Here is a 21,765-nt window from a genome sequence, read left to right as displayed (position 1 = left end):
AGTCTCAGTAGTTAGTGGAGGGTTTTTTTTTTTTGTTGGTTTTTTTTTTTTTGACATTTGGCTGCGCGTGCCTCCTTGGGCCGGGCCACTGTCCAGTTTACAGCTTAAATCAACAAACTCACAGAGTGGTCAGGGCTTGGCTCCACTGCCATTTCAGCCCGAAGGCCAGTAATTCCAGTATCCATTAGGTTTTTTTCCTCTGCCAATCCAGCTACACAGTAAGGGCAACAGAGCATTGTGCCTGGTGAGCTCCAGCTAACAGGCAGGTGAATGTTGTGGCACTTGGCTCTACCTTGGAGCCAACTGGCAGTCTCACTGAAGACCTCCAAACACAATGCCCCACAGCGTTTTGGTCTTAATTCAGAGATTGGATGTAAACAGCTCATCTGTCGGTGGCAATGTTCATTTTTTTAGATGAATTTGTGCTCAGTTTTTTTTATTTAAACGTTAGCAGCACGTGTGGTTGTCATTCAGGAAAAACACATTTAAGCTAGCCATGAACTGTTATTTTCTCTTGACTATGTTTTAAAAAATAAACTGTGGGTCCTGGAATTAATTGGAATATAACATAACTAGGAGTGTTGTGTGCATGAGCGCATGCGGGCTCACTGGCCAGTCACAACCAAGTTAGGTAAGCTTATGCTTACATTAAAGGCTGCACTGTAGCCTACTTCATCGCTACTGTTGTGGCAGTAAAACCGCGGATAAAACCCCTGGCAAAATGATTTATTTCACCATCAGAATTTGACCAGTTCGGTCTGATAACATTTGGAAAGTCCAGAAGAGTCACCCAAATTAGTTATTTTATCCCCATTCAAGTTAGCATGGTCTAAACCTCAAACTCAACCGGAAACTCCTAGTTGTTGAGCTGCTCTGCATTCTCCCTCAATTGGTTTGTTACTTACTAACTTGATGACAGCCAGAGAATTCAGATTCAGCCAAGTCAATATGCTATGATATTACTATTTACTATTTATTTTAGGCAAAACACTGACTCAATGTAACTTCATGCTTATAATATGAAAAAAATAATAGATGTTAATCTTTTTTATTAAAACAACTTTGACTGGTCTTTTTCAGCCGTGGGGATCAATTCTGAGGAACTGGAATTTCCTGGCGGTGACACACCCTGGCTACATGGCCTTCCTTACATATGATGAAGTCAAGGCCCGACTGCACAAGTACATCAACAAGCCTGGCAGGTAGGGTAACTGTGTGTATTTTTGGTACCTAAAATTTGATGTCAGAGTATTTCTCTATGACATTACATATCAAGACTACATGAGCAGCAAGCAAAGTTAAAGTTAGAAAATAAATATTCTTAGTTGATTTAGAATGCTGTTAATCATATTGGCATACATATGATACACTGTGAAAAGCAATAGAAAGCATCAAATAACATAATAATAAGTTAAACGGTAACAGGAATGTTTCAACCCAACATGAAATTAAATGGAAGCTTTATTTAAGCGGAACACTGATGAGGTATTAATAGAGCTGAGGAATCGAGTGGCTCAGAGCTGTGTCCAAAAGTTTCTGTAACTTTATGAAACCAATAATTGTTTACACCCACCTGGGTGCTGCTGGTCACCTGCAGCTTCTCCGTTGTTATCTCCACCAGGTGAAAGCCTGAAGAGGATCATGCATTTGGTTGTGTGTGTGTGTGTGTGTGTGTGTGTGTGTGTGTGTGTGTGTGTGCATCTGTGAGTGTGTGTATCTGTCTGTCTGCAGCTAACATCGCAAACTACCAGACCAATCTGCCTTATATTTTGTGTGCGCATGTATAACTGCTCAAGGACATTTCATAGTTGCAGTGATTCACAATTGACTGCTGATTCCTCACTCCTCCTAAACGGATGGTAGGGGCCGCAAGTAATCAACAAAAGCATGTAGCAAAAAACATTTGCAGAAATTGTATCATTTCGCAAACAAGAAGCCCTAGCATCTGTTTCAAGACAGGCTGTGGCCTTCATCATGGCTAAAAACTGACATCCATAGACAAGTTTGTGCTCATGTTAAAGTGGAGCATCTACAAATTATTTCCATACCTGGTACTGTATGATCCACTAAAGTTATGCACGATACAAGATGAAAAAAATTGCCTTTGCTGTTATTTTACCTGCCATTCTGACTGTAAAGACCAAAACACACCAGCGGCAAATGCCAAGCGTTGCCAAATATGGCTGTATTATTTTCGATCTACAACCCCACACCAGCAGCTGCTAGACGTACAGATCTTTCAGTAAAAGTAGTAATAATTTTGCGTGGTCATCTGTTGACAAGCAGCAGTGAAACACGTCCATTGTGTGCTAGGGGTGACACTTGACACGCATTAGATGATGCGCTGCACAGCCACGTCGCTGGTTTGTTTTCAGCTTTAGGGAGCCTAGAGGGATAGTTCCACCGGGTGCTGCTGCACCACATGCGTTGTCTAGTGAGGCCGCGATCGGCGCCACCTGGCGGATATCTGCGCTCTACTGAGTGCACTTTTCTAGTTATCTAGTGCAGACACACAGCCAGGTCTGAAAGTCAATGTCTGTCTCAGGATCCAGTTTTCAGGGATAAAACCATTGATCTCCTCTGCACATATGCTCATGAATATTTACAACCTTGGTTGCCGTAGCAAATAGCCTTAGAGCACTGGCTTAAAGGCAACAAATATCAGTCAGAAATAAAGAATGTTTTTGAGTTTACCAAATTTGCATTTAGGATTATGTGTGTCATAAACAGGTCATGCTTTACTGTCACACCTCTGAGCCGCCGTCTGAAAAACCTTCCCTAAGCTACTTATTACTGTCATATATATTCATAAAACATGTCACATTTTTGTTTTAAAGCTTATGATAGCAGCAGTGTGCACGTATATGGTCCCTAAACACAGCAAGAATCAGTGAAGGAAATCCAGCTGGCCTGGATCAGTTTAAACAACAGCAGAATTATGAAAGAAAAGTGAAAAACTGTGAGAACATCAAAAAGAAAGTCAGATGCTATGTAAAAATGCAGTAAGACATTTTATAATAGAGTTTACTCAACCTTTTTGGAAAACAAATTTTGCAATAATATGGATTAAGTGCTTGTGTGTGTCGAGGCAAAAGCCTACATGCTGATCTCCAAAATGAATGCTGGCAAGCTGTGTTTGGTTTGGTGGCAATCTTGAGGGTTTTTTCCCTCCACGTGGCAAGTTCCTGGTGGGGGGAAGAAAGTAGCTTGAAAAAATACCTTTTAAAACAGTGCTAATTCATTGCGAGCAGCTCATATAGCCTTGAGCTGAGCCATGCATGCCCTGTGATTAGGCGGTCTTGCGTGGCAGCATGGTAGAGCAGAGCAGATAATGACAGGACAGGAAACGTGTGTGTGTGTGTGTGTGTGTGCGTGTGTGTGTGTGTGTGTGTGTGTGTGGTGTAAGTGAGCATGGAAGGGGCTTAAATGTGTCTGTGTGTCTGAGTATGCAAATGTATAGTGTGCTGATCACAGAGTGAATCATGCAGATGCCATTGTTATGAACCAACACTGGATCAAACACACACAGCTGTGTGGGGGAGGGCGGTCATATGTCATGTTACCACTTCAACTCACTCAGGCACACACTCAAACACACACACAGGCCCACACTACACCACAAAGACACACACCCACTTCTGTTTATGCACTTGGGATAAGCCAGATCTTACAGATTGGTGAAAAATTATCATATCTCAGTTAAACATCAACATCAAACATGGTTATCACACTGAGAGTGATGATAAAGCAATTGTAATGCATGTGGGACTGCATGTGTGATTATCATGTAGACAGGCAGGCAGGCAGACTTTCTATCCTCAGCAGAGCTCTTACCGTCAGAGAGGAAACACATCTTATTAACATCAGTAAAACAGTCTGAAATTCTCAAACTGCCTTCCCACATCTCTTCTCAGTCAAAGCCCTGGTGGATTTAGCTTGGTGCCTTTGTTGCTGGTAGAGGTGGGATCATACTGTGGTCAAGGCTCGCTCTAAGCCCAGTACTCATACTGAACTGAATTTATAATACCTCCTCTTTCTCATTTCCACATCTTTTTCACGTTCAGATTGTTCCACCTCGTGCTGAGCTCTTCCCTTTGTATTCAGCTATGATTTGCACGAGGAAATCACAAAAGCTTGAAAGAAGCAGTAGAAGCTCCATTTTTTGTTGCAGTTTAGTTTTATATAAAAGCCAAAGGTAGAAAGTTCATATTTCACCATAGAAAAAAAAACCATTGTTTTCTTGGTTATTTGGTTATTGGCTCATTTCTCATTGATTGAAGCGGGTGAGTTGTAATGATCTCATTTGTTGTACCCTCCAGTGGTCACTCAGGTGTAACTGATCACATCAGGTCTTTGCAATTGAATCATGAGGCTATTTCTAAAAGGCTGTTAGCGTTATTTCCAGGGATAGACTCGCCATGGCTGTTGATGAAATGATCAGGGTTGAAAGTAGGCTGGTATGGTCTGGTACTCTTTACCACTCATATATTCAGTGTCAGTACACAGTACTGGACAGAGGGGACAACAGCTGCCTGCCTGCCTTAGCCAGTTTGGTAAAGCTGGAAAAATATTCACAGATTTAAAGTGCCTGGATCAATAACTCACAAGCGAAACTTTTTTAAAACACAATGACACCTCCATCTCATAGCATTTTGTGTTTCTGTTTTTGTGTAGCCTAAATGTTGTATGTATGCGTTTTGTGGGATGTGCTATGGTGAATACACATTTTTATACATGTCTTAATGACATATTCATATTTGTATTTGTATTCATACTTCGTATTCTAGCCATAATGACATAAACAACATGCTACATTTCATCAAAACACAACCACTGGCTGTGAGACACGTGCGCAGGGACCATCTACAAAGTGCAACACTAAAAAGAGATAATACGAAATAATCAATAACTTTACTCTTAAACAGTGTAGTGTTACCAAAATCATTTTTTTATTGAAAAAAAAATTAAATTTCATAGGCCTACAGTGTGCCCAAATATTCAGTAACTTCACTCTTAGAAAGTTGTTTTTTATGTGCAGTGTTCTTAAAATTCAAGGACAGAGATTTCTAAACTATTGGACTGTTTTTGATGAATTTGTGTAATTTTCTTTTAATTCAAAACAAAACAAATTGTTCTCATTTTTGATAATTTTGTCAAAATTCAGGAATTATTCTGTGACACTTACACCATTTAAATGATTTGCTACATATGATGGCAAGTGTTTTATTTTCTATCTACACCATACCGGCGTTAAAAAACTGAGTATTAGTGTTATGGATGCATGAAGCTGGGGGCCAGAGCAGAAACATGGAGCAATAGAGGTTGGGGTAGTAACACCGGCATGAACCTAAATCCACTTTCACCCCTGGAAATAATCCTGAAAAGTGCCAGCAATGCAAATGTCCTTCCTGAAATAAGCCAAATCTGAAAGCCCATTACGTTTTCAAAGATAATTCAAAGAATGAGTTTTTATCTCTATATTTGCACCCAATAATCACGTAAAGTCTTTCCAAGGACAGAGCTGAAGCTTCATTCGTCCTAAAGAGGACTCAATCTATCTTTTCTTCTTAAACCACTAAAAACCCCCCACACACACAATCACACGCAACATAGCAGAAATAGTTATAGAGGTCTGACTGCAGTGTGTCCCACATAGTGGTTTTATATTTTCAATTTAGCAGAAGGGGATTTTCAGTCACACCATATACAAATGGTGAAACTAAAAAGACTTAGAGCTTGCTTTATTTGTTGAGGCAGTTGTTTGAATGCATCTCAACCACTCTGCTGTGTATGATTATAATTAACAGCGTTCTTCCTACATGAATTTAGCTGTGGCGCTGCATTGTTGCTAAATGATAAGCACCGCTGCTGTATAAAAATCTCCCCATACACAGTTAACTTGCTATCTCTACTGTAAGCTGCAAGACTTAGGGATGAGCAAGATATATAAACTGAACACCCCCTGATAAGGATCCTGCAATCTATCGGCCACCGATCGGTATCAGACAATATTTGTTCTAAACAGTTTAAAGGTCGATCAGAGGAGCCAATTAGATGACCAAAAAAACACAAGAGACACTTTTCTACATACAATTTTTTTTTTACTGTGACAAACTAGGTCACACTGATTTGATTTCACATTTACATTGATGGTTTGAATGTTGCTATTTATGTCCTGCTCACCTGCCTGTCCAGACGCACTTCTGTAGAGGCTGCGATACACTCAGCTGTTGACATATAATTTTGCATCTTAATGTATACCAGCTCTTTCTCATCTGCATTTCTCCAGGATTTAAGATGTTTTGTCTCCGTGACTGGAAACACAGGGTTGAGTAGGAGAGACTGAGGGCGACTGTAGCAGTTTTTGGTTATGATGTCATTACTCAAAAATATCAACTATTTGGATACATTTTTTTTTATCAAGGTAACTTGTATCTGTGTTCTACATGTTAACAATCATTATTTGTTTGTGTGAGCAATGTTTAGCCCCTTTTCCACACCTGCTAACATCTGTTTTTTTAATATAACAAGCAAGGTTATTATTGGCATTCACACCCAGATCAAATGATTCAGCAGTGGGATGCAATGACTTGCCACTACAAAATACTGTCCATCTCTGCCCGAACTGTGCTCAAACATCGATCCAAATTCATGTGCACTGAGTTTGAAAGAGAGAGCTATATAAAAAGAAGTAACCACTGTAAAGTTTTCACAGGCCTTCACGCTGCTTTCTGCTGTTTACTAACCTGTTTTCTGGCCTGTGAGTGAAGTTGATCGAAATACAGCAAAAAGACTTCAGCACTGTTGTTGGAAAAAAATCCAGGGCGGACACACTGATTAAACATGTTGAATCCCACGTCGACCTGATCTTTGAAAAGAGTGCCCTTTGCAAAACAAAATACTTTTATTTATGTAGCACATTTTATTGCATGTAAATTCAACATACTTAATTTTTAAATGCCTACAACAACAAAGAATACAAAATAAAATCATGAACAAAATCTAGCAAGGGTGGCAGCAGAAAATACAGGACAATAAAATCTTATCTGTAGTTATGATCATATAATTATGATTCAGCTTAAAGTCAATAAACATATTAATAATTAGCTTATTTATGACTAGTCAAAGTTTGATAAGGATGTTATGCTGTTAATAGTTATTGAAAAACACTTTTTATATTAAAAGTTAATTGCAGCAGTTCACTCATAGCTCTTTGAGTCTTCTGCATATATTTTCACAGGAACCTTTACATTCAAATGTTGTATTACTTTAGCATTGTTATTTAAAGTTTGGTACATGTTTTGTTTAGCAGCCTGTGTGTGTGAACCGTGCACGTCTGTCCTGGGTGTCTCCAACAGTTATATCTTCAGACTGAGCTGTACACGGCTGGGCCAGTGGGCCATTGGCTATGTGACTAATGATGGCAACATACTGCAGACCATCCCCCACAACAAACCGCTGTTCCAGGCCCTCATTGATGGCTACAGAGAGGGCTTGTACGTAACCTATCACACACTCACACACTCTCTCTATCTCTCTCTAGCTCACTCGCTGTTTGTATATTGATCAGCTGTGCTAAACTGTCCACTGTGTATCCGCTGTATCCAAATGAGAAACTGTCTCAATCAGTCACGTCTGATTTGCATAGTTTTTAAATGTTTCTCTGCAGAGCGCACTGTAGTGCCTCTTTTCTGAAAGCCACTTCCTAGATGAAACAAGGTGTTCCTTTTGTCTCAGACAGACGAGAGGATGTCTTTGAGCCTCAAGTCGTTTTGCGAGACCATCTGTTTCTATCGTACCTGATAATCTGACAGGCCCCCAGACAAATCAAACAAGCTTCCCTCCATTTAGTGTGCAGCGTCTCGCTTCCCTCAGCCGTCAATTGCAGCTGGCTGGGGCTCTTCAAGGAGTGGCGTGTCTTCTTTCAAGTCCACTGTAGCCAGAGAGAGATGGGGGAGGAGGGGGGGGATCCTGTTTGAAGCACCTCTGTTTTTGATCAAGCAGGGAGACCCCAGCAACTCTGGGGGAAGTTAAGCTCTCATCAGACGCTCTTTCAAATGTCAGTCATGATGGTAGTAATTAATCAGGCTTGTAAATGCTGAATTAATTTGCAAAATGGGCTTCAATTGGAAAAGAGTTTAAGTTTAGTTCTGTAATAATTGCTGATGGCTATATTGTACTTTTTATTCCATACAGAGAGATATTACTAACTCATATTTTTTTAATTTAAGACTTCTAGTGTTTTTCAATCATTTAACTCATTTAGCTCATAATTTATGTGTCAGTCAGACATCAGGATTAATTAAAGTCTCTGTAAAACATTTAAAACTGTTACTACAAGAGCTCCCATTGCCGCTAGTGGTTCTAATTGCTACTCGTTGTAAGTATTTTTGTTTCATCATATTTTAGCACATAATGTGAAACATATCTATGGGTTATTTACACATTTACATGTGTAAAATATCATATATGTAACATGTAAAAATCCCTTAAGTGCAGTAAGTAAAATTCATATTTAATAACCTCTTAGAGGACATGACTAACAAAACATGACTTAAATCAATAATTCGTGCAGATGTCTTGCTGTGTGTTTGTGACTGTTAGCTTTTTGTCTCATTTGCAGCTACTTGTTCCCCGATGGTCGCAGTTACAATCCTGACCTCACTGGTTTATGTGAGCCGACGCCTCATGATCACATCAAAGTGACACAAGTGGGTTTGTGTGTGTGTGTGTGTCTGTGTATGTGTATGACTGAAAACACACCTCATCTGAATAAGCAGAGTAATGTTCATGGTTCCCAGTGGTCATGGAATTTCTTAGCCTCACAGAGCCAGAATACATCTTGTAGGCTCAGTTTTCCTTATGACATTTAAGGGTGGAAAATGCTCACTGAGAACTGACTGAACTTGACCAAATATGTTGTGGTATGCTCAGTATGCAGTGTTTAGAAAATTACATGAAATATGTTATGAAATGAAACAGATTTTTGTGACCAGAGGAGCCTTTATCACAACTGTCAGTCACGTCAATAATTGCCTGTGAATTGTGGTCAAACTAGGCAGGGCTGATCAAATATAAATCAGGATTTTGTCACTGCATTTCCTATTTTTCACCTCAGTTGTTTTCAGAAACATATTTTAGTGTACTGTTTAGCTGTAAATAACAAATTCTATTTGTTTCTCTCTTTTACATTGCACCTATTTGTATTTCAAGAGTGAAACTGTCTGTGCAAACATTGTTCCATTGTTGTATACACATCTAGCAATCATAGCTTAATGAAAGAGGACAAAACAGGAGAAAGAGAAATCTGGGCTGGAACCAAAAGGAAGGGAGGATGAGGGAAATGCGTCAACATCCAGACCTCTGCCACAGAGACCAAGTTCACTGACAGTGTCTTTTTAGAGAGCCTCAGATAATAAATATCCAGGTATATAGTAGCCTAGTGAAATGAATGTTTTAGTCAAATCAGATCTTCAGCATTGCTTAATGTTACATTTTCAAACTTTAATTGGTCATCATTAGCTTTTCCCTTCATAAAACAAAAAATTGCCACATTTAATAATATAACAGATCGTATTGTATCATATTGATATTGATATGGGGGATTCTGGCTCTGTATTACTTGGTATCAGATCAAAACCAAATTTTGTGCTATTGCCATTCTTACTGGTTGGTGGGCGGCTCTCATGTTTCCAACTCGGCGGCCGGGTCACAAATGTTCTCGTTTTACAGCTAAACAACTTATATATGTTTCCAAAAACATTTGAGGTGAGACATAAAGAATGCTGTAACAGAATCTTGATTCATATATGATCAGCACTGTCTAGTTTTAAAGTTTGACCACAGTTTACAAGTAGTGATTGACCTGGCTGACTTTAGAGAGTCCTCGACTCTGCTTGGTTGTATTTGTTGACGTACGATAATGCCTTTGGAAGCACTAATCGGCTACTGTCAGGTTATAGTGACAGTGCCAGCAAATGTAATAAACAGTTATTGTTATTGAAGTTACCAACTGTAGCTGTAATGTTGTCTCAAGCTAATTTTTATTGGCTTGACCAAATGATAATGTGTGAAGAGAAAATGATAGGCTGCTGCTGTGTGACTGGGAATTTTTGATAAGATGATATTTTTAGAAGTGTATTCCAAACAGGGAAGTCAGTAAATATTAGGGGATTTTGCAGACGGGTAACATACATTGTCATATGATTTGTTTTCCAGTGATTTTACCATGACCGAGAGAAAATAGATTATTCACCCCTGTTGACAACATCATTAACCATGACTATTGAAGGTCATGGAATAGTTCTACATTAGAGATGGGAAACATCACAGAACATTAAGGCCGTGGTGGGAAGCTTTTACTGTGTCTGTACAGTTTAGTGTCTATTCTCTTGTATGGTTAGAATAGATAGGTGCATCACTTGATGACTAACAGGAGTTTACTCTGCCTGAACAGGAGCAGTATGAGCTGTACTGTGAAATGGGCTCCACCTTCCAACTCTGTAAGATCTGCGCTGAGAATGACAAAGACGTCAAGATTGAACCCTGCGGTCACCTCATGTGTACTTCCTGTCTCACAGCCTGGCAGGTATAGTAATGAACCGTACTGCGCAAACTTATTTCCAGATCATTTCTTTGAACAAAGGGGGCACATCTGTGGCTTTGACCGATTGCTTTTTCCATTACACACATCCATGGGACATTGTGGGTTAATGACAGAATCTGTACGTCTACATCATCACATTATCTCTGTTCTCGATGCTGATCTGAATGTTTTCTGAGCTATTCAACACTGGTAACCAAGGGTTTTTTAGAGTTTTGAGTTTGAAGCTAAAAAAGCGGTTGTATATAAGTGAGGAGAGACTACTGAATAATAGAAGCAGCTTTCAGCCTCCACTGCAAGATAAAAAAAACTCTGTCCCTCACTCACTTCCTCGCTGTGTCCTTGCATCTGTCCTAATCAAATTTCCACATATCAGTCAGTAGTGGGAGTGAAAACTGAGAATGTGTGCACACGGTATATTCCAGTGTTTCTGCGTGTGTTTTTCTGCTTCCTGCTGTGTGCTATTTTTTTTGTAATGTTTGCATCCCACAGCACACTGTCCTGCACCACTGCATTCATTGTGCTTGTGCACTCAGAAGCTGTGCCAGCAAAGTGTGTTTGTAATTACCTTCCCCTAATGAGTCATTAGCATCGAGTCCAAAGACTCCCCCTGCCTCTCTCCTTTGTGTGGGACATCTGTGTTGCAGTTACAGAGAGGTGGCTCTCCAGACATGTACGAGGTCTGCACTGAATCTGATGTTATTGATCTCTGGCAGACACACACACACACACACACACACACACACACACACACACACACACATACACGTACACATTCTCCCTGCAGTCCTGGACATAAGCCCAAAAGCCTGACTTGCAATGACAATTCTGTATCAAGGTTATTTTGAGTTGGTGGAGAGTACATTTGTTGTAATTCTCAGAGGGGTTCATATCAAAGACTTTTAGTCAGCAGACAAATTAGGTATATTTTTTGATTGGTGTTGAATATATTTGGAAACTTTCTACAAGAGAAACCTATCACTGGACTCCTTCTGTTTTCTAACTGGAATGGTTTCAAGTAGAGACCAACAGCAAATCTTGCATTATTTATATTTTTGTATTTTGCATTCTGTATTTTTTACACAAGCACACCATATCACAACGCTGCTTTTCAAACATCTACTTTGGCAGTGGAGCTTTTGCGAGGGAGGACATGGAAGATGATTCAGAGGACAATGAGTCAAGGTTTTATACACGGAGCTGAGTGCACTTTGTTTTTCAGTCAGTCAGGGCTAGAATACTTTCCATTTATCATGAGCTTTTTGTTTGCATTGCGTTAGTCAGGGGTGGATGTCTAAATGAACAAACAATGAAACACATTTTATACCATGAAACATATTCAAATCCATTACATTTTATGTTTTCCTCACCAAAGTAAATATGAAAGTGTCTTTTGGTGAAACTGCAAACATGATAAGAACTAAACGCTCGTCAGTAGCTGCTGTGGTAACGCAGTCAGCCTGTGTTTACCATCACAGGAAGTCATCATCTGTGGTGTTTTTGTAGACTTTTCATTAATCTTCAAAAAAAACAAACAAGCTTAAAACTCAAATTATACCACAACTTCTTTTTGGGGTTATCTGCCCCCAGATCAAATATTTTTGGTCATAATGATTTGGAAATAATGAAAGCATTTACTAAACATAGATCTGTGCTTCACAGAGTGTAAGTTCAACTGTCCTTGATGTAAAAGGTCTTGGAAAACCCTGATTCCAGCATTTGAGCAGCTTTTGGAGTGCACACAAGTGTTTGGTTTGTTCTTAAGAAGTTCATTTTCATGCCTACGGAGCTGGAAACCTTTTTCAGTATGAACACAGCTGTAGGTTAAGCAAATGAGCGCAGTCTTTCCAGAGCTCAGTCCTCTGCTCTGTAAACAGTGGGACCCAACAGCACCCACATTAACAGTGCTTGTTTGTCATACTTCCTGTTATGACAACTCGTTGTGACCCCGCCTCCTCTACAACCTCAGTCACTGACTGACTGACTGACGTGTGTCACTGCGTGTGTGAACATATGTCTGTGCTTCAGTAATGAAGTATTTTCCGCCACATTAATGAAACAGTGAGTCAGAGAGAGAGGGAACCCTCCTACCCTGTGACAGTGAGTAATCCAGCAGTGGTCCTTTCAGGTCATTGACTCAGTGGTGGTTCCCTATCTTTCCTCTCACTCTGTATATTAGTCAGCTGGGGTGGATCAGACGCCCACAGTTGGCTGATGTAATTCCACATCCTGTTCTTTATAATGACCCTTTTTGATCTCTGCAGAGTATGGGGGCACATGAGAGGGTTCCCTTGTTCTTGCTATTAGTTTTATCCTGAATCAATGCAGTGAGGAATTACTGAGTGATTCACAGGGGCTTTTCTCTCTCTCTTATTTAGCAGACTATAGGTTCCATTAGATGATGAGGGTTGTGTATCCATCTAATGATTGGATCAAGAGCATTGGAAAGTGGTAACTAGGTCTTTCCACGAAATGTAAAGTCAACATTGTTCAGACTGATGCAAACAGAGCCTTGGTGACTTTCAGGTCAAAGAGATCTGGACATATGGACAAAAACTGCTTAACCCAACCAAAAATGTGGATGATGTTGAAAGCTGCTGTAATTTATTTATTCCTTATAAAGGGACACTTCATTAAAAAATCAAAAATACATATGTTTCCTATTACCTGTAGTGCTGTTTATCAATCTAGATTGTTTTGGTGTAAGTTGCGGAGTGTTGGAGATATCAGCCGTAGAGGTGTCTGCTTTCTCTCCAATATAATGGAACAAGATGGTGCTCAGCTTGCAGTGCTCAAAACATTGAAAAAATACATTTGAAAAACTCAACAGTAATGTCTCTTTCCAGAAATCTGTGAGATGATGCTGTCACTACTACTGTGTACCAATTCACGTTAAATTCATCAGTGTGAAATGTCGGTACCTGAGAGTGCATCTAGGTGAGAACACCAGGTTTAGATAAGAGGTAAAAGTGCCGCGAAGTGCCCCGAAGCCTGGAAGTCAGCCACGGAACTCTGAGGTCGATAGTGAAGCTTTGTGGGGCTGCTGGGCTCAACTTTAGATTGGAGGCAGAGGCACCCCAAAGCTGGAAAGCAGGTCACAGATTTGCACAGCCACTCATTCAGCCATTCAGTCGGTTTGACAGCAAGCCAAAACTCTTGCTGCAGCACCGATCTGCTGTGATAGCTTTTGCATTCAGAGTATTTTCTTTTCTATATCATTTTAGTAATAGTCTGTTATCACTGCTAGATGAGCAGACACACACACGAACACAGACAAATATGCACAGACAAGCAGACAGACACAACATTAGCTCCATGTTTTAGAAAGAGAAGTTATACTTTATTCATCCCAGAGGGGAAATTCAGTTTTTTTTTCATTCTGTTGTCATATACATGTACATGCACAAACAATCATTGAATGAAGAGATGTCAGAGTGAGGGGGCTGCCTTGGACAGTTGCGCCAAGCAGGTGGTGGTGGTGGTGGTGGTGGGGGGGGGGTTCAGTACCTCGCTCAAGGGTACCCTGGCAGTGCCCAGGAGGCAAACTGGTACTTGTCCAGCTACCAGCCCATGCTCTATACTTGGTCCATATGGGGACTTGAACCAGCGACCTTCCGGTTTCCAAGTTCCTATGGACTGATCTACTGCTGCCCAACAAAAAAAGGGGGGGCAGAATTGTGTTTTTAGTTAACCCCTGCAGCTTGTTACGTTTTTTTTTGTTGTTATTACAGAGAAAGTAGAGTATTGAAAAAAGATACTGCTGGGTACCCTTAAGGAATTCCAGGTACTGGAATCGGCACTGCCATTGGTTCAAATGTGAATGATACCCAACCCTACTCTTGTCCATACATACACTCTTTCCTCTGCGCTGTGGTACAGTTGGTGGGTGCTTATTTTATACTTTATGTCATTGATTCCTAGCGGACATCAGCTGTAAATAAGCCCAAACCCTGTCAGGGCCCAGCTGACTACTTTAAATGGCTGCCAGTGTATATTGTAAAATGTGTCACTCATAGTGACAAACCTGCAGAGAATAATGGTCATGGTCAAGTGTTTAGATGTCAAAGTTACATACATTAGTGGGCTACTTAATTGACTACCCATTAAAGTTCAGTCAATTCAAATGCTGTTGAAACGATGGTTATATTTAAACTAGACATTTAAAAAAGCTTTATTCCATAACCAGTGCTGCCCACTTTTAACCTTGGTGTCAAGACATCTGCAAGTCACTAAATTAATGTGGGAAGCTTGAGTATACCAACAGCTTGTTTTTGAACAAAAGGGCTATTTTCTGCATAGCTCAGAGTTGATGTAAAGCTGGACAGGTTTTTCCCCTTCATCATGACAGATGTTCAGGAGCAGTTTGTTTTAGTTTGTCACTTAAGTCGCGTCTGTCGCTGAACAGTTTCCTCAGTGTCTCCGACCATCACACCATCTCCTCCCCTGTCTGGGTTCCCTTCCTTTCAGCCTCCCACTCCTTCCCTTCTCCACCCACTCTAATTAGGATTCAATTTCAAACATGCATTTTGTGCGTCCCCCGCCAAGTCCCCAACCATATGGCCACCACAAATGCAGCTTTGTTCTCTGTAAATATTGTGCGCCTTTGATTGTAGCCCCTGAGTCAATGGCGAGAGATGCACTGAAAACCGAAACCTCTTTTATCCTATTATTTATGACCCCTGTTTGACAGAGGCAGCCATGTGGAATATGTACATGTGGCCAATGAATGTTGTAAAGTTGCAAAACAGTTTTCCCTGGAGAGGATCTACGCAAACATGTGTCCGGTTGACTTTGCCAGAATCCTTGCATGAATGGGGGAAATGCGAGTAAGATATAGGGCAGTAGTGCAGCACATAACCTTAACCATGTGTATCCCAGCTGTGTGCAGAAACAAGCCTTCCTGTTCCACAGCCCAAGTGATTCCTCATGTTCCCAAAACACAGCAGCAACAAAGCCATGCTCATCAGATTGTTAGATCTTGAAACGTCTGTAGGGTTACAAATGTCCCTGCCATACTAAAGCTTGTGTATGTTGGTGTGTGTGTTTGCATGACAAATCCTCTTTCATGCAAACCCTTTCTCTTATCTGTTCCAGGAATCGGATGGTCAGGGTTGTCCATTCTGTCGTTGTGAGATCAAAGGCACAGAGCCCATCATTGTTGATCCCTTTGACCCAAGGAATGAGGGCAACAAGTGCTTTTTCCTGGACCAGCACAGCTGTCCCATGCTGGAGCTGGATGATGAGGAAGACAGAGAGGACTGCCTGGTGATGAATGGACTGGCCAACATCAGGAAGGTAAAGACCTGCAGAACCAGCTGGTAGTTGATCTGTTGATTGGTGGTAGGTAAAAGGGCTTCACAAAATCAGATTAGCCTTTTCTTTTAGTTAGGGATGCACAATAAAAGTGGCACTTCATTGGTATCCGCCAATATCAATTTTGCTGAAATACTAACAAAAAGAAAGGTTAACTGGAAGTTAACTGGAGGAATTTTTAGTAGACGAGGTGCATCAGAGAAAAAATATGAGAATTTAGGAGCACAATGACAAGAGCAGACAGTAAAGGTACATGAAAAGTGATTCCAAACAAAACCACTGTCGTGTATATTTTTGTTTGTCGCAGCCCTGATAACTGCAAAGAAAGTAGTAACATCCTATTAAATATTAAGATCAAATGCAAATAGTCTGTTAAAACTACTGCACACACATATTGCTTAAACTGACACATTATTTTTGATGATCAATGATCATTTTGTACAGGTCCAGTCCAGAACGTGTATTAAATGGTGTGTCCTCATCTCTGTTTCCCTACTAAAGTCATCTATGATCTGCCCTTACAGTGTCTCTCAAGCTCTCTTAAATTTAAAGGCATTACATTACGTTTTTAATTTTTAGGGGTAAAGGTAAAGATTTTCTACTTTTATCTTTCACTTGGTCCAGAATTTTACTTTTAGCAGTTTAATAAATATGAACAGATGGTTAACTCTCTTACAACACTGCACCACAGCTGGTCATAAATGACTGAACAGCCCTTTAACAGATTATTTACTTTTCTCTCAGCACTGTGCAGAGCGTCAGAACTCGCCCATGGTGTCTCCCAGCTCTTCACCTGTCAGCCAACACAGAAAAGTCCAGGGTGGAGACACCAGCCACTGTGTCCAGCACCTCGGCCTTCCCCCAGTCCCGCCACGACTCGACCTCATCCAGAAGGGTGCCATCCGTTCCCCGTCTGCCAGTCCCACCGGCTCCCCGAAGGTCAGTCACACAGTTCCCCACATATAAAGAAAAATAGGTTGCCTGTATTTCCTGCACATAATCACCAAAGTCAAGTGTCAGTGGGCTGTCACATGATAATTTTATTTTAAAATAAAATTTAGACAGGTCTTTAAAGCAGTGGTTCCCAACCAGTCCAGCCCCGGGGTCCATATTTCTCCTTAGTATCTAGTTAAGGTCCACACAGTTTAATACACTTAGCATCATAATTTCGTTTGACCATGTTGTCGAGCTAGTTTGCTGTCTCTGTCAAGTAGCTGTCCATTGCCACTCATTCTACTGCAGGAAACAGCACTTCAAAATAAAATCTCTGTGCCTGAAATTTGTTGTAAAATAAAGTGTTTTCTTTACAACCTTGACACATTTCAGTCCACACAAAAACAACAGTAAAACATTAACTGTGGTGTCATTTAGAAATTTGTATAGCATTATTTTGAATGTCTCTTATCATTTCAGTGAAAATACCATGTCTCTTTCCTCTCTAGTCATCACCAGGCATGTCCAGGAAACAGGACAAGCCTCTCCCAGCCCCGCCTCCTCCCCAGAGGGACCCACCTCCACCGCCTCCTCCTGAGCGTCCCCCTCCCATCCCCCCAGAGTCGCGTCACTCTTGGCTCCCAGGTTCCTCCTCCTTATCTTCTTCCATCTCATCTTCTACTGGCACGCTGTCAGACTCCCAGATGCCCCCTGAGACACGATGTCCCAAAGACAGCCACTTTGCAGATGCCCACAGGACTGGATCGGAGCACCCGCTCCAGCTGGAACCCAGCGGCCCCTCTCACCTTAACGGAAGACCGCTCAGTTGTCCGTCAGCTGGATTTGGGAGGTTACATCACAGAATGGAGGGAGCAGGAACCTCAGAGAGCTCCAAGGTAGGGCTGAGATATCAGTTCGAACATTTAAGATGTTTGTATGTGACAAGTAGAAAAAACTGTTTCTTTATTTTCTTTCTTTTGTTTTCTCAATAAGCACAAAGAAATCTATGACCATGAAATTTTGCTCAGACATTCAGGGTTCTGAGAATCCCAGTGTCCTTGGTTATCCTTTGCCTTTTCCTCTAGTGCCACTTGTGGTACAAATTGAAATGTCTCGACAGCAGTTGGATGGATTGTAATGAAATTATGTAGTAATTGTAATGACATTCAGGTTCCCCTCATGATGAAAAGGGATAAGTTTGGTGAACCTCTGGCTTTTAATCTAGCGCCATCATTAGGCCAACCTTTTAAGTTGTCCATGACTTTGGTTTATGACCAAATACCTGCAAGACCAATGACACACCCATCTCAGCTGGACTGCTGTAAAGCCCTGTGAGGCAAGCTGTGATTTGTGATATTGGGCTTTATAAATAAAATTGATTTATTGATTGATGGACTTTCTGCAAACTTACTGAACTAAGACGGCGAACATGGCAAACATTACACCAATTATTGGATGGAGTGTCATGCAGTTTGGTACAGTCATTCATTGTCTTGGAGAACTTTTCATTTCGCTCCACCAGCAGGTCAAAATTTCTGTTTGTCCAATACTTTGTTTTATCCATCTCATTGTTTGGCCATTGTAACAATGAGCAATGCAGCCCTACAGAGCTGCTAGCATGGCTGTACACATTTACTGTGTATCCCATAATATATTCAACTACATAATAAATCTAAATAGGTTTTCATTTTGTAGTGTGCTCACACTGAAAAAGTGAGAAGTATCAAAGAAGTCTGTATGCATACTAAACAATCCTTGTTTTTTGTAATAGGCTGTTGATGCACAGTACAGTGCTCAAAGGAAATTGAAGAGCTACTCACAGTTGGAAAACATTGTAGACAGTGGTAAAACAGCTTTGTGGACACACCAGAAAAAAACACCCTTGCAAATACATTTGTATGTCTAATTTAGAAGAGAAAAGGTCTGATATGTGACCTCCAGAGCATTGCAGCAAATCACTATTTGCGTAATGGCGTCCTGAGCAGAGAATGAAGTCATCCTCCCTCTGTGTGTCTTGAGCTGGTCAGCTGGTAAACTGGTCCAGACGCACATGCATGCTGGTGTATGTGTGTATCACACTGACTAACTCGTAACTCGTCATCGCCACACTGCACTGCGCTCAAATATCGCTGATCAGGACAGGGTCATCACAGAAGCGTAGCCCCCACCGTCCAGTTCCCCCCGGTTAACACTGTTAGCTCTGTCAGCACTTTTGTTGTTGTTTAGCACTGTTTATGGAGTTAGCACTGTTAGCTGCTAGCCACTGGCTCAGGCACCTCCATGTTGAGAACAGTGCATGGACAACTCATATGCTTTGAATTTCACATGGAGCCCCTTTAATGTACATTCACACCAACGTTGCAGTTTGTGTGACGTGCATCTGTGCATGTGTAGATGTTGCTTCATTACAATTGTATCTTTCCTGTTAATATAAAAAGTTTCAGTATGTTTACTTTTTTGTAAACTAACTGCTAAACTAAAGCTACGGTGATCAGTACGTATTGCTGTGATTCAGGAGCTGGAGGGGGTCATCCTTTAATCACAAGTTTGGCGGTTCGATCCTCCTCCTTTATGTATGTCGGAGTGTCGTTGAGGAAGACACAGAATCCCAAGTTTTTAAGGCAGGCCAGCGTCTTGCATGGCAGCTCCACCGCCATTGTTGTATGAATGTGTTTGTGAATGGGTCAACGAGAGACAAATTGTAAGTGCTTTGTCTGGTAAGGTCTTGTTTCAGTGAGGGGCCAATGATATCATCTTCTTTGGACTTGAACACAGCAAATACATGAGACCGAGTAAGAAGCAGTTTTAAGAAGCAGAGAGAAGTCCAGTCCAGTTGGTAAAATGTGTTTTCAGTGTCACAGTCTCTACAGAGAAACTGAAGACACAGTATGAAGGAAGGGGTGGGCTAATAGGTTTTGGGTGCCATTTGCTTTCAGCCCCACCTATGTTGATTATGAGTTTATTTTACAACTTTCAACACATTGATCCTTCTCGACCAGGTGTCCCATGGAGAGGGTATTAGTGGGACAAACAGAACCAAAGGTTAGCCCCACAGCTTACTAGCATGCTAAATAATAACCTGTTTATTTTGGAAAGGTCACTCAGACTGATTTAGATTTCCAAAAGCATCTAATAACATACATTAACTCACTGTTGGATCAGGGAAACACAGTATCTCCCTCACCTCTTACAGATGTAGGTTAGTATTGTTTATGCCATCATGTGGATGTCCTGGTGCCCATAATTTGAATATGCATTATTCATAGATGCATACGTTTCTGTAATGTGTCATACATAGAATTTGAGTTCACTTGTTTTGTGTTGTTTTTATTCATGAGGGAGATGTGATTCCTGATTTAATTACTCATGCGTACAGTTTACCACCCTGAATGTCAAAGACATGAAACCAGAAGTAAGAACAGAAGCTTTTTCTCACAGTCACTTTGTAGATAAGACGTGCAGCAGGCACAAGACTCTTACTGTAAGCTGCTCCGCCACTCTTCTGATGTGTAAATATACACTTGAAGTGTGTTAGATGGAATGTAAATATGATAATCTATGCTAAATAATGAAATCCCTGATTTAACTGAAACTCAGTCTGACCGTTCAAATACAACCAATCAGATCCTACAGAGGCTGCCTCAACATTCACCGGAGTGGAAACCAGAGTGCTGCTGAGCATCCGCATAATTTGTACATTCTCGACACTTTATCTTTTAAAAGCCTAGTGTGCAGTACACACTCATGCGCACACACGCGCGCACACACACACACACACACACACACACTCAGCCAATCACTCACTCTCCCTCTAGAGACACTCTTTGATCAGAAAGTGCCTCCAGTCTGTCGCCTGTGGAGAGCATTGTCACTTTTGGTAATATTCAGGAAGTTCATGCAGTTATTTGCATACTTTTTGTCTTCCATATAGAGCTGCTTTGATTTCAAAGACAGGTGCGCTTTGTGTATGGAATATTTTTTCTCAGCTAGTGTTACTGAAGGTCAAATCTGCATGAGGAGTTTCAGAGCTGTCCAATGATGTGGCCTAAAATATGAAGACAGTACCACAGGCTGAAATGCTTCTCCCACAGCATCTTTATGTGTCTTTGCAGATCTGGAGAGTTACTCACTTTACTACATGCTGGCAAATCAGGCAGAAGATTCACAGGTCACGCCGTCCTGTGAATGTAGATTATTGTTGGCACGGGATCAATGCAAATCTTAGTCACAGAGGATGTCTGTTATGCAGTGCTGCATTGCATTTCCTCTCAGCAGCACTGCTTTAATGTGACATTGTCTATGTAGTGTTTTGTCATGTTGTGATAAAAGATAAAAACAGATGTCAGAAAGTAAATTATATTGTTCACAGCCCTGCCAGCTGATGATTGGAGAAAGCACCCTTAGTTTGAAATGTATCAGGTTTGATTCAAACAAGTAATCTGCGCAGCAATGCTAGTAAGTTTCTTGAAAGCTCTTGAAGCCTTCATGTGTCCTGGCAGTGTTTGATAAGTGGCAAGGACTAAACTGCCTTCCTCCTACGACAAAATCAGGGAGGAACATGAGAAGCAGAATCTACTGTATTAAAGTTTATTTTAGTTCATCAAGTTCAGCCAACATTAAGCTTTCAGCTGTTTCTTTGTGTTTATAATTCTCCTCCTTCTCTTGTGTTCAGCCCTTCTCTAATGGTGTGCAAGTCAGCGATGAGTATGACATCCTTCCCTCACGGCACTCGCCAACGCAGTCCTCGCTTGCCTGTAGCCACAAGTGAGTATTATACATAGACACACACACACGCACACACACAATGGGACTATTTATCCAGCGAGATATGAGTTTCCCTGGAAGTATCCTATGAAAGTTGTGAAATGATATCAACACATTTGTATTAATATGGGCAGAGAAGTTTAGAGGCGTGT

The 21,765-nt window shown here is 40.9% G+C and overlaps 1 protein-coding gene across 1 annotated transcript in view; it reads left to right on the top strand.

Moving 5' to 3' along the window:
* Positions 1 to 21,765, top strand: part of cblb (Cbl proto-oncogene B, E3 ubiquitin protein ligase) — an 80,403-nt gene that overhangs the window by 41,123 nt on the left and 17,515 nt on the right. The window contains exons 6-13 of the mRNA XM_049592434.1: positions 1,081 to 1,202; positions 7,359 to 7,496; positions 8,624 to 8,711; positions 10,457 to 10,588; positions 15,698 to 15,898; positions 16,661 to 16,855; positions 17,359 to 17,745; positions 21,522 to 21,613. Coding sequence (XP_049448391.1) covers positions 1,081 to 1,202; positions 7,359 to 7,496; positions 8,624 to 8,711; positions 10,457 to 10,588; positions 15,698 to 15,898; positions 16,661 to 16,855; positions 17,359 to 17,745; positions 21,522 to 21,613 — 1,355 coding nt within the window. The remainder of the gene's footprint in view (positions 1 to 1,080; positions 1,203 to 7,358; positions 7,497 to 8,623; positions 8,712 to 10,456; positions 10,589 to 15,697; positions 15,899 to 16,660; positions 16,856 to 17,358; positions 17,746 to 21,521; positions 21,614 to 21,765) is intronic.

This window comes from Epinephelus fuscoguttatus, linkage group LG12 (assembly GCF_011397635.1).
Source record: "Epinephelus fuscoguttatus linkage group LG12, E.fuscoguttatus.final_Chr_v1".
Lineage (NCBI taxonomy): Eukaryota > Metazoa > Chordata > Actinopteri > Perciformes > Serranidae > Epinephelus > Epinephelus fuscoguttatus.
The sequence above is the reverse complement of the archived record's forward strand: the minus strand, read 5'-3'. Positions and strand labels throughout refer to the sequence as shown.